Source organism: Metarhizium robertsii (assembly GCF_000187425.2).
Source record: "Metarhizium robertsii ARSEF 23 chromosome Unknown MAA_Scf_2, whole genome shotgun sequence".
In the NCBI taxonomy this organism is placed as follows: Eukaryota; Fungi; Ascomycota; class Sordariomycetes; order Hypocreales; family Clavicipitaceae; genus Metarhizium; species Metarhizium robertsii.
In genome coordinates, this window is record NW_011942160.1 from 4,052,517 (window position 1) to 4,065,538 (window position 13,022).

General features: G+C 52.6%; 4 protein-coding genes across 4 annotated transcripts; 3 read left to right on the forward strand and 1 right to left on the reverse strand.

Annotated features, from left to right (window-relative positions):
* Positions 1 to 169: 169 nt before the first annotated feature.
* On the forward strand, positions 170 to 4,380 carry MAA_05266 (NACHT domain protein; the record flags this gene model as incomplete). The annotated part of the gene is made up of 6 exons (XM_007823264.2): positions 170 to 279; positions 328 to 811; positions 884 to 1,012; positions 1,060 to 1,285; positions 1,346 to 3,468; positions 3,913 to 4,380. The coding sequence occupies 6 exons, from the start codon at positions 170 to 172 to the stop codon at positions 4,378 to 4,380; spliced, it is 3,540 nt and encodes a 1,179-aa protein (XP_007821455.2).
* Positions 4,381 to 5,166: 786 nt separating this feature from the next.
* Positions 5,167 to 6,838, forward strand: MAA_05265 (LETM1-like protein; the record flags this gene model as incomplete). The annotated part of the gene is made up of 2 exons (XM_007823263.1): positions 5,167 to 5,227; positions 5,280 to 6,838. 2 exons carry the CDS (start codon positions 5,167 to 5,169, stop codon positions 6,836 to 6,838), a joined length of 1,620 nt encoding a protein of 539 aa, XP_007821454.1.
* Positions 6,839 to 7,835: 997 nt separating this feature from the next.
* MAA_05264 (sorting nexin) lies at positions 7,836 to 9,363 on the forward strand (the record flags this gene model as incomplete). Its single annotated transcript, XM_007823262.1, has 2 exons — positions 7,836 to 8,090; positions 8,230 to 9,363. 2 exons carry the CDS (start codon positions 7,836 to 7,838, stop codon positions 9,361 to 9,363), a joined length of 1,389 nt encoding a protein of 462 aa, XP_007821453.1.
* Positions 9,364 to 9,821: 458 nt separating this feature from the next.
* Positions 9,822 to 12,346, reverse strand: MAA_05263 (kexin-like protease; the record flags this gene model as incomplete). Its single annotated transcript, XM_007823261.1, has 3 exons — positions 9,822 to 10,500; positions 10,561 to 11,135; positions 11,192 to 12,346. The coding sequence occupies 3 exons, from the start codon at positions 12,344 to 12,346 to the stop codon at positions 9,822 to 9,824; spliced, it is 2,409 nt and encodes an 802-aa protein (XP_007821452.1).
* Between the last annotated feature and the right edge of the window lie 676 nt (positions 12,347 to 13,022).

Genomic DNA, 13,022 nt, shown 5'->3' on the forward strand with positions numbered 1-13,022 from the left:
TGTGGCTGTTCTGCAGGCTGACTGGCCGGCCTTCTCCGCCCTTTGCCGCCCTGAATGCAAATGACATTGACTTTTTCCAACTTGGTTTGTCTCCCTTCAATAGTTATCGCATATAACTCCGCGAGATTGTTCATGTCTCGCCTTCAAACATCGTGGCATCGGTGCAGACATGTCTTCGTCAACAGAGAATGCAAACGCGCGATGCAGATTCCGCGATCGTCGCATTTTCAAATGCCTGAGCCAATTTCGACGCAGGTTCAAAGCCCGTTTAAGCTCCAAGTCAGTAGTGGATATCAAATGACAGAAATATACTCATCATTCACACAGGCTGCCTGAAGAAGACCAAGACACGTCGGTCGAGCCCATTTCGGTTTCATCCATCTCGATACATGGCAAACTGGGCCGACAGCCCGCTGTGGATGATGGCCACGATCAAATTTCACCTGTGGACAGTCACTCCATAAGCATATCGCACCACACTACCATCGATGAACCCTCCCAGGCGGTTGTGGATGATGCGGCGCCTTCAGACCTTTGGAGCGCGGCATATCGCGAGGCCGTGGAAAGTCTAGGCGAAGACATAGACGTGGCGATCTTGAAAGGCAAAGGGATTGAGCAGTTATTCCATCAGCTCGAAGAACTCAACACGGAGCTGACCGAGCAGTCTGCCTTCCTGGCGGGCGTGGAATATTTACAACGTATCAAGGTCCCATTGGAGAAATTCAAACTTGCCTTGGATCTTGCTACTCCGCTCACTGATATGCAACCGGTTTCCGCTGCTGTCTTTGGGGTGGTCAAGGGCGTCACAGCGGTACGTACTACGATTGAACCGACCAGTCGATTACCATCTCGCGGAGCACCTATCTAAACGCTATTGATGCAGATTGCCATAAGCTTCGCCGCCGCCGACGTCGAGTTTGCCAAGAAGATTGGCGAAATGTTGGAGCAAATGTCGTACATTGATGAGTGTGACACGCTGGGCCAGAAATCGGAGAATAAGAATATACACAAGGTAGTCTCTGTCCTTGACCGCCTCGGAGCTCATCTAACTATTGGCAGGCCTTGGTATCCGTATATCAAAAGATTCTGGAGTTTTATCAAGCTGCGTACGACATATTAACTAGGAGAAAAGTAAAATTAGTCTTGAAAATCATCTTGGAAAATGATAAACTGCCTGCCATTATCAGCGAGTTTATAACACGCGCTAGCAATCTTCGAAATCTTATTCATACAACCACATTAGAGGTTGTCCAAGAGATCCAGGTCATGCTCTACGACCAACAAAGTAAGTCTCCATTTCTTTCAGCGTCATTGCCTATGAGTGCCAACATTCTCATTCTCTCAGTTGCCGCTTGGCTAGGCCGTGAAAGTGAGCTGGTTCAAAGCGAACACCATGACTCACTTCAAGCTATTCGTGCCGATGAGGCCTGTGAATTTCTATTAAAACACGCCCACTTCCTCAACTGGTACTGTGGAAACGACGCCACTGGCTCCCAAAAGCTAATCATGGTTGGCGACATGGGCAGTGGCAAAAGCGTCTCCATGGCGTTTCTTGTCGACGAGTTGGTCAAAAAGAGTCAGTTTCAGCTACCCCGGGCCAAGGTTTACTACTACTACTGCCAATCTGGCAAGACTGACAACTATGCCTCCTTCCTGTCGACCTGGATCCTGCAGCTCCTCGAAGACTTTCCCGCCAAGAAGAAGGCCTTTGTCGAGCTATACAACCAAGCTAGAACACAGGGGGACCGGAATCCGGGAAAGAACAAGACCTTTCTGGAACGCATCCTCAAAGGCTTCCTGGGAGACGTCGATCGTTTGCTTTTCATCGCAATCGACGGCCTGGATGAGTTTGATAGGCGGTCGCGCAAACAGCTGGTCGAGTTCCTGGATACATCGATGCAGGTGACGTCCAAACTAAAAGTTGTCCTGTCTACCCGTCCCGAAGACGAAATTCTGGAGCTTCTGGGCGAGACGCCAAAAGTTTACGTGAGCTCTCACGCGGGGAGAGATGGCATCATTGTCAAAAAGATTGTAAACGACAGGTTGAATCACTTGTCGCCAGATGTCAAGGGGCTCATTATTCGCACGCTATCCGAACGTGCCAACGGGAGCGCCATCTGGACGAATACCGTCGTTCAGCTAATCGAAGGACTCGAGATAAGAGCCCTCGGTCCTATGAAGACGTTTTTGGAAGACATTCCACTTCCCGATAGGCTTCACACCCTGTACAGCCAATGCATAACGAAATGTACATCAAACCGGCCTGAAAATAAACCCATTGCTGTCACGGCTTTGAAATTCCTCTCCGTCGTCCGCAGGCCGCTTAGCATATTGGAACTCTCATGGGCTGTGACATTGGCCCTGGCCGGAGATGGCGTAACAAGTATCGAATCTCTAGCCGATCTTGTAGACAGTGGCCGCGTCATGAGCCTGATCCGACCGTTTGTTGCCCACATCGATTTTGGCGACGTGAAGAAGCGTCAGGTCCGGCTGCTGCACCTGTCGGTGAAGGACTTCGTCACCAAGTCACTAGCTTCGTCGGGCATGCCGCATACACCATCGGCCGAGTGCTGCGCGGAGATGTTGGAGGCCGAGTTGATGAATGCCTGCGTCAGGTATCTCCTGCTCGACGAGGTTGGCCAGAGGCATCTCTTTTCTGACGAGCAGCTCGCTATCGAGGCTCTACCGCAAGAAGTTGACCTGTTCAACGACGACAGCGAGCCCAACAACTACACTGCCAACTGCAGTTGGGACGAGTGGGAGGAGACCATGATTCGCTACGACCCGACGGAGCGCGGCTTTGGGGAGTTGTTCGTCTACGCTTCGTGCTACTGGGTTGAGCATTGGAGCGTCATCACTCGGCCGTCCCTAGTAGAGTTGGCGAGCATCGAAAAGCTATGTGAGCCCGGTTCTACCAGGATTCACAACTGGATTGAGCAGAACCGCCGGCCCGGGTGCGTCATTCTGCCGAGGGTCGTATTTGACCCTAGTTTGTATGACCCCCTTGGTATTGCCGCGCTGTTTAGCTCGCCCGACATGTTTCGCCACGTGGTCGAGAGTTCGGACTTTGGCAGCGCAAAGTTCTTGCCCGAGTCAATCATGAGGGCTGCTGATCAACTCATCCAGTGGGGTGACATATGTAGGCTGAGGATGCTGCCTCTCGACGAGAAGGCGAAGCATCGGCTTCTTACTTTCGAGTTCTTCCGGCTAGTTATACACCAGTGGTTTGGTCGCAAGACTGACCTACGACGTCAAAATTGGGATGGAGTCTTTGACTTCATTTATGACGTGCTGGACGTCATGATACGGGAAAAGTGGGCAAAGAAGCTCTTTTGTGCGGCTGCCGCAAAGTGCTGTCTGCCCATGATCCAGCGTTTGGTGGGCAGAGCCAGGATCAACAAAGAGCTGGAGAGCGAGCTGCGTTGTCGAGATTTTCCAGACGCTGACGAGACATTAAATACCAGTGCAGTGAGTCATTTAATTCAGGAGGCTATGAGGGAAGATGACATCGAGGTGGTTGAGTATTTAATAAAGCACTACGGTACTGGGTCTTTCGGCATCTCCCAGAGAACTTGAGAAGCATGTCAGGGCAGGGGTTAGGGCGATTGATATGCACAATTGCTAAAACGTTTCTAATATTTCCTAATCGTACTTGAACATATTTTGGGTCCCAGTAATCATAGCTGGGCTTACTACTTGACACATGAAGGCGAATATTCCACTAAATTAGCATTTCCCTACTACTACGCTGCACACGAGAAGTATCTTCAACGAATGAATGAGTAGCCTAGTTTGAGTTTTCTATACTCTATTTTTTACTTTTACCCCTTGTTGGCGAGGGCGTTTTGCAGTGTCTCCGTTGCTGGCCCTCACATTTGTAGCCGAATCATGTCCATCCTAACCCGAGCACAGATGCTCCTGGCAGTGCCCTTGGGTAAATGCCAAGGAATTATGAGTACTTTGAGCCTTGTAAGTTTCAAAGTTATTGGGGAGTGGTCCAAGTATGACTCTCCGAGTTGCAACTCTTGCCCTCGGCGCCGCTGCCGCAAACCACCTGGAACTACCGCCGGGCCAGCTCCTGGAGCAACCCCGACGGCGGCAACACCAAGGCAGACCTGGCTGACCGCAAGGTCAACTATGGAAGCACTCCCCCCTGGGACGCTCTCGACAAGATCAAGGACCACTGACATGATGGTGGTCCGCGTCGAGGGCAAGAGTGGCAATCAGAAGGCCGACATGAACGTACACGTGACTATTGAAGTTCCTGATGTCGGCGGTGGTGTCTGTGGCGATATTACCAAGGTCGGTGGTGCCATGACTGGTTCTCTTCATGGTATTTTGTGCGGAATCTTCACCCTTGCTTCTGTTGGTTGCAAGTAAATGGGTTGAAGTCGTGTGTTTTGTACGGAACTGGATGTATGCTAAAACACAGATGTCTAGACTTTAACTATGGAGACTTTTGGTGAGAAATTTTGAGTCTGCATTTTGAATTGTGGCGATGTCACTTCTCGTACTGCCTGGATCTAGTGTTCACACAGAGTTGTGTGAGCAACTTTCTTCATTGAGTGCAAATGGTGAAAGTATAATGGAGGATCCAGTCCAAACGGGTCCCGGCCCAACCGCCCCCCCCCCCCCCAACCCTCCAAAAAAAGTGAGAGAGAGAAACAAATGAAAAAGACGGCCTCAGTGCAAACCACAGTAAGGCCGTAGCATTATTTTCCCTTCGTGAAAAAGACTGACGCAATCCCATTTCCTGGCTGCTGGGTAGCTGGCAGGACAGGCTTGCGGACATCGGCGTAACCGTTGAGGGACCGGTGTCACGTGCCTCAACCAATCGCCGCTCGGGCCACATCGGGGGAACCTTTTTGCTGGGCAGGATACGTCGATGCACGGGCCCGATAGTCCCGCCCGTCCCGTCATTGGTGCTCAACCAAGCATGTGGACGCCCCGGCTTGGCCACGATCAGGACCCTCTGGCGATTCGCATTTGCATTTCTGGCACTTTGTTCCCTAACACCATTCATCACCATCCCCAAACCCTCGTTTTCATCGCACAACAACACAAATCAGTCACAGCGCGGGCGCACACGTCATTGTAATACGGCAGATTCAGTCACTCTCTTGAAACCCTCTCAACTTCGCCCAACGGCGACTTCGTTGCTCCATCATGAGCGCATCGGCCACAGTTGCCCGCCGGGCAGCCACGAGGACCCCCTTGTTAAGAAACGGTCAGCATTGCTTAAATCGTCTTGTTGCATATCCAGTACTGACTTTACATAGCCCAGGCCTTGTCGCGCGGCGTTACACCCAGCTTGATGGCCAGACATATCGGCCGTCAGTCACAGGTTTCGGCACTGGCACTGCTGATTCCCATGCGACAGGTCAGCACCGAGCATCACCGACCTGACTCACAACATACTGGCCCGCCACCGGGTTTCAACGTCGACCAGGCTAAGAAACCGTTGCCGAAAGAGAACTCTGCCGTCGAGGCCAAGGACGTAGATGCCCAGAGCCCAACCGCAACCGCTGGCCAACCTGACACAACCCAGGCCGAGGCCGCCATGACCGACTTGGCCGCCAAAAAAGATGATTTAGCACAGCAGAAGGAGGTGACCAAGGCGGAGAAGGAAGAGAAGAAGCTCACTATATGGCAAAAGGTTAAAAAAGAGGCCCAACACTATTGGGATGGAAGTAAGCTGCTTGCTACAGAAGTCAAAATTAGCTGGAGACTAGCGCTCAAGATGGCTGCTGGCTACGACCTCACCCGAAGAGAACACAAGCAGCTGCGACGAACAGTCCAGGATCTGGGCCGCCTCGTCCCATTCAGCGTCTTCATCATTGTTCCACTTGGCGAGGCACTTCTGCCGTTGGCGTTGAAGCTGTTCCCCAACATGCTGCCCAGCACATTCGAGGGCCAAAAGTCCAAGGAAGCCAAGGCCACCGTCTTGCGATCCACGCGAAAAGAAGTGAGCAGCTTTTTGCGACAGACTCTCAAGGAGACTGGTCTTCCGCTAAGCCAGGCAACGGCCCAGAAGGAGGAGTTCGCCAACTTCTTTCGCAAGGTCCGCTCCACTGGCGAAGCTCCCACTCACCAGGACGTCATCAAGGTCTGCAAGGTCTTCCGAGATGACATGACCCTTGACAACCTGTCTCGCCCCCAGTTGGTTTCCATGTGCCGATACATGAACCTCAACACCTTTGGTACGGATATGATGCTGCGATATCAGATTCGCCATCGCATGAGACAAATCAAGCGAGACGACAAGGCCATCAGCTTCGAAGGTGTTGACAGTCTTACCGTCCTGGAACTGCAGATGGCTTGCGCTGCTCGTGGTATCAGGACTCACAGCGTGTCTCCTGCTCGCATGCGAACCGACCTGCAGTCATGGTTGGATCTGCGTCTGAAGGAGGGCGTTCCGTCTACCTTGCTCGTCCTTAGCAATGCGTACATGTATGGTCAGGGTTCTGGCGAGGGCTCAAGCCAGATTGACGCTCTCATCGGCGTACTGTCCTCCATCCCTGAGGAGTTGTTCCATGAGATCGAGCTCGAAGTCCACAACGCCGAAGGCGCCGCCACCAACAAACAGCGTCTCGAGGTTGTCAAGGAGCAGCAGGAGCTCATCGAGGAGGAGAACGAACAGAATGAAGAAAGCCAGAGCACTGGCATGGCCACACCCCGTGACGTTGAAGACATTGACGAAAAGGAGGAGAGAATCATGCATGCTGAAGCTGAGGGTGCTGACAAGAAGGCTGCCAGCGAAATGGTCGATGCTGAGCGCGAACAGGCTCAAGTAACCGAGCGACAGGCCAAGACCCAGTCCAACACGGAGCAAAAGTGAACAATATAAATGAAAAAAAAAAGCGCAGATCTTGATGAATCGACCAAGACTCGCATTAAAAAAAGCGACACGCAACGTCGGCGTCAAAGCACATCTCCCCTACTCATTGCCACATGCTGGGCAGAACAAATTCCAAGCCACTCTATCATTCAACGAATATTATTCTATTTTCATATGTATGATTTGAAATGTGGCGGAGTAGGCATTTTCTTTTTTTCCGGATAGGGGCTGGGTGTATTGATATGCACAACAGAAAACTCGGCGGGCGGTGCACATGGCCCATCTCATGGTGGGATCACGGTGAAGGCGACATATATACATCACATAGACTTTTTGCCACCAACAGGATAGGAAATAGACTGCATTGCATTTTGTATGTACTAGCTTTCTGCTGCATCACGATGGTGTGTCGGGTTAAGATCATATGCTGGTACACTTAACAATCAACAGTGCTTGTGAAGACTGAATTGAAGGCTCCGGAGGCGTGCGTCATCGTAGGGGCTGCTCTCATGATGTTGTTAAGGGGTACATGTGTGGCATGACTGAGATGACAAACGACCTTGATGCTTCACTTGAAATAAAATGCGAATACGCCTAGTTGATTTAGCCGCTGGTCAATTTTTTTAAGCCCATAAACTACTTCATTCTAGCTTGCGACACTTGAACCTTGTTCTTTGCTTGTTCTTGTCTTTGTATTCCGCAACAAACACCCCCGGGGTTCTTCAGTCCCCACATCGTCATCCCACGCCAAAGCATTGATCCGAGCTCCCACCAGCTGTTCCTACTGTGCGCACTTGCAACCTTCGCCCATTCAGGAGCATATTTCCCCTCGGCTGCTCCCTCTTTCCTCTCCGTGCTCCTCACGGTCGACGAAACTGATTCCTTCGCGCCATCCCTCTCTGCAAAGAACACCTGCATCTCAGCGCGAAAGCAGTCAAGCTCGTTGCCCCCGCTCGCCGAATCCGTACAACGCCGTGCTGCATTGAACAGCAACACCATGGCGGTCACTGACCAAGACCACGACCAAGACAACTTCTCCAGCATATCATGGACGGAACACGACCCCGCAGCAAATCAAGTCGCAGGGCAGCACGGGCACCATGCTGGCGAGGCCTCAGGAGCCAGACGTAGCGGCCGCGAGCTCGATCCTCACGGGCTAGGCAGCGAGAAGCTCGAGTGTACAGTTGGTAGTCCGCTCAAGGAGAATGACGGCAGCAAGGATGCATTCATTTCATATCTGATTACCACTCACGTACGTATGAGCACCTATGCGACATAGCGTCGGCCCTCCCCCTCCGGCGCCGAGGAGGCAATGCTGGCTGTTGACTGCAATGTCCCCTCATCGTCATCAATGAGACACAAACAGCTAACATGGACATGTTCCACACCAGTCCACCTTCCAGTCGTTCCAGAAAGAAACAACGACTGTCCGGCGACGCTTCACAGACTTTGTCTTCCTATACAAGCAGCTCATGCGAGACTATCCCGCCACCGCCGTGCCCCCGCTCCCGGACAAGCAGCGCATGGAATACGTGCGCGGCGACCGCTTCGGCCCAGACTTCACCTTGCGACGAGCACACTCGTTCCAGCGCTTCCTCACCCGTCTATCACTGCACCCCATCCTCCGCCGGGCACCCATCCTGCACAGCTTCCTCGAGAGTCCCGACTGGAACGCGACCATGCGCAGCCGCAGCGCCCGCGCCAGCCTCTCCACCGACCCCAGCAACTCGAGCGGCGTCTTCGACAACTTCGCAGACACCTTCATCAACGCCTTCACCAAGCTGCACAAGCCGGACAGGCGCTTCATCGAAGTCAAAGACAAGAGCGACAAGCTCGACGAGGACCTGGGCAACATTGAAAAGATTGTCGCCCGCGTCGTCCGCCGCGAGGCCGATCTCGAAACGGACCTCAAGGACCTCGCGGAGCAGTTCCAAAAGCTCATCACCCTCGAGCCCGGCGTCGAGCCCGAGGTCCACGCCTTCGCCGCCTCCATCCAAGACACCGCCGCGCACCTGCACACCCTGCGCGACGTCACCGACCAGGACTACCTCGGCTCCCTGCGCGACATGCAGGCCTACTCCCTCTCGCTCAAGAACCTCCTCCGCGCACGGGAGCAGAAGCAGCTCGACTACGAACAGCTCACCGAGTACCTCAACAAGTCCACCGCGGAGCGCGACTCCCTCCAGTCGGGCTACGCGTCCTCGGGCGCCGGCTCCTTCATCCGAGCCAAGATCGAAGACGTCCGCGGCGTCGACCACGAGCAGGCCCGCCGCGAGCGCCAGCGCAAGCTGGAGCTGCGCGTCGAGGAGCTCACCACCGAGGTGGAGCGGGCCCGTGCCACGAGCGACATGTTTGACGACGAGGTCGTCCGGGAAGTCGCCGATTTCGAGCGCATCAAGAGGGCCGAGTTCAAGACACAGCTGGGTGGGCTGGCGGATGCACACGTCGGGTTTTACGGAGAGGTAGTTGACCTTTGGGAGAGGTACATCAAAGAAATGGACCAGGAGAGCGTGCTAGCCGCGTAATTGATATTGCTACAAGTTAAACACTGGCGTTTCGGCTGATTCTGTTCCTTTTCTCCCTCTTCTGGCTTGGCGTTGGCGAATAAGATCAAGTAGTTACGGTAGCAACCTTTTAAGTGTCATTCAGAACATTCACGGCGCTCTAATGCGCTCGTTGTAAATAGACCAGTTATTGAACAGCCCCAGGCACTATTTGGTCCGAGAAACCATGTCTCATGTCCAGTGTGTTCAAGTACTAAATAAATCTATTCGTAATGCTGGGCTAGGCATGATCCTTTGATAATACATTCAAAACTCCTTTTGATCCCATGCAGATGAGCAAGGCATTTATTTGAACAGGAAGCGTATTCCAAAACTGGGGGAAAAAGACAACCCGTCAACTGTCATCACGGCCTTGGCCCTCAAAAATATACACCACATCCAAATGAAGTCTTGTTCCATGTACCTAAACGCCAAGGTGGTTATGATCGGCTTCCTCCGCCAAGGGGCATTGTTTCGGCCGCGCCTGAACTGCCCTCGTCGTCGCTCTCCTCACCCACGACATATTGATCCTCTTCATACCCATTACCAGCCAATCTTTCCGTTGACGGATCTCTGTATTCATCAAACTCTTCCTCGTCATCACTGGCGCCGGCAAAGGCATCATAGAGCTCGCCACCGCGGGTTCGGCGGCCTTCACCGCCCTTCTCATTGCTATTCAGACCATCGGCCTCTTCTTCATCAAGTAGCTCAAACTCATAGTCGTCACGGGGCGTGTTACGACGCTTTCGAGCGATGAAGAGGTAAATACACAAGCCAATACAGAAGAGCACAATAAGAACAGCAGCACCAATAACCCACAGCATTGCTGTCTTGGACCCAAAGCCGGGGAACCAGGATGGCGGAACGGTGGAAGTAGCAGTAGCAGTAGTAGTAGGTGAAGCAGTGGCTGTAGGCGTGGGGCTGGCTGTTGGCGTAGGACTTTGCGTAACAGGAAGATCGACATACTCATCCTCTGTAGGCATACCCAGTTCGGTGGCTTTTTTGGCATCGATAGACTCACCCCATAGCTTTAAGCGCCAGTCAACAAATGAACCGTTGTGTTCGTTTTGCTCTGTATCTCTAACAACCAAAGTCCACGTTCCAACACCGGATTCACCCCTGTATGTGCGTTAGTCATTTGATGTGAGCAACGGCGCGAGCAGTGGGATTATTCCTTACCAGTGAGCAACGCTCATGAAGGTCCAATTAACATAGCCGGCATAGTGCTCGTCACCGCTGCGAGTAGTTGCGATCTGACTGACCATGCTGGATGGGCTGATCAAGTCGACGCTAATGTCACCCCGTCGAGTATGGTTGACATTCATGAAGACTGTCACATGCTCCAATCGTTCCAGATTTGCCTCCTTTAGCATGTCTTTGGTGACAGTAAAATTGGCACTAATGCCGGTTGGCCCTTCAGGAATTGCCCCATTGACCTCAAGCCGAGGAGAAAAGAACCATGCTTGAGGCTTCACCTTGTTCCAAGTCTTGGCTTTCTGCACAAGGTCGTACGTGTCAATTTTGCCATAACCAAACGCGTGGCTGAATTGCTTTCCAATACCTGTCTGGTTCCAGACAACACCCGGGGCCGAAAAGGGCTTGGCCGTGTCCATGACGAGATATTGCATGTCTCTCCAGCTCAGCTCCGGGTCAACTTCCAAAACTAGGGCAAATATACCAGCGGCAAGTGGAGCTGCCGCCGAAGTTCCTCCGTGACGATCTGTGCATTTGTTTGACCCGACATCTGTCGTGTGCTAGGTGTTGTGAGCCAATATGTTCCCGATGAGTGAGGGTATTAGTTAGTACTTACGATGAAGCCGTCGGAAGTGCTGCCACCGCTGCTATAAGTGACCGCGAGCTGAGCGGAGCAAGGTTCTGAGTAATATGTCTGTTGATTATCCCTGCTAACAGCGCCGACTGTGATGCTGAAGATGGAGTTGGTATATCCATCGAAGTTGCAGTTATCTCCACTCTTCGCTCCGTTACCGCTGGCAAAGACAAAGATAGAGCCGAGCTTATTTCGACCTTCTTGAATAGACTTGAGCATGGCCCTCCTGATCAGAACACTGGGGGCCTCCATGGTGCGGCCATCATCAGAAGGGCCCCAAGAGCATGAGTAGATTTGGTTCTTGTCGTTCTTGTACATGAGAGCCTCGGCCTCATCTTCGTCGGAGATGACGGCGCTCAGAATGCGGATGCCTGCGACCTTGGACTCATACGCAACACCGATACCACATACATCGTTGCGGACAGCGGCGACTTCTCCAGCGCATCGCGTGCCATGGTGATCATCTGAAAGCACAGGGGCGGGTTCTGGATCGTGGTCGTTGAAGTCGTAGGAGCCTTCGGCGAAATAATTCTCTCTAAGATCCTCACTATGCATGTCTAAGCCATCATCGACGATGGCCACGGTAGCATTCTTGCCAGTAATGCCCTCCATCCACACACCAGTCACGTTGACGTCATTGCCGACCTCGACAGAATTAAACAGATGCCACTGCGCCGTAAAAATCGGGTCCTTAATGCTGAGCGTATCCATGATTGTTTGCTGTTTCTTGACGGCCGAGAGGGCAGGATCTGCGACAGCACGCAGTATATGAGCCCCGGGAGGAGGTGGCGGGATCACACGTTTATGCAAATGTCGACGCAGCTCCTGCTTAGCCGAGAACAGTACTTTGTCCAGCACATCGTACTCCTCTGGTGTGCGCTTCTTCCTCTTACTTTCTAGTAGTTCTCTTCGTACGACGTCGTGCTCAGTTTTTCGGGAGCGGAAAACGTGATGGTCGGACAGTGCACCGACGGTACCTTCGTGTCGAAGATGTAGGCGAGACGCGATTTCTTCTGGAGGAACAGAGCGTTCGATCTGTATGACGTAGTAGTCATTGTCTTTGTAGTCCCTTGGTGCATGGCCAGCATAGGAGAGGGACGCGAGGCCAATAAGGCCAGCGAAAAGCGCAACTCTCATATCGAAGGAAAACGTGCCGTGCACGAAACGGAGGCGATGGCCGCCCGGGGAAGGCGAAGAGCGGATACAAATACCAAAGGTTTCAATACATCTGAAAGCTCTATGGCGTATCTTTAAACACCCAGGTAGACACACACATGAGCCCGCATCAAGGGCTGGAGCTTGTGTGTAGGGATTGAAACTTCCGTCGCCAGCGAAACAAGAGTCGTCCCCAAGTCGAGATGGAAGTGGCTAGTTTCCCGTCCGGAGAGTGCGGAAAAAAGAACTCGTGACGTTGAAGTGTATCTTTACAAATGCGCTTGCGTGCCGGGCCACAGGCCTCGTGTGCGATGGCTTTGTCCGGCCTGTGGATGATGAAGGGGGTATATAGGTGACACTTTCGGCCAGATGAAGGAGAGACGTCGGATTTGAAGCGTCGTGGTCTTTCACGTCCAGACCAGGCCTATGGCAATTGGGGGCGACCCCTAACCAAAGCCTGCAACGCTACGGAGTACTGACTGAAGGCAAGTGGGCACTGGGGTGGTGGGGCAGGTGGGTTCCCAGTACTTGGGCCTACCATCGTACCGCTACCTACAGTTGAGCGGGTAGTTCATAGTATTGACTTAAGTACTTAGAAGTATGTAGTACTTAACGTGGCAAGATTAGAGATTAGAAGCATACGGTGCAGTGGACCAGA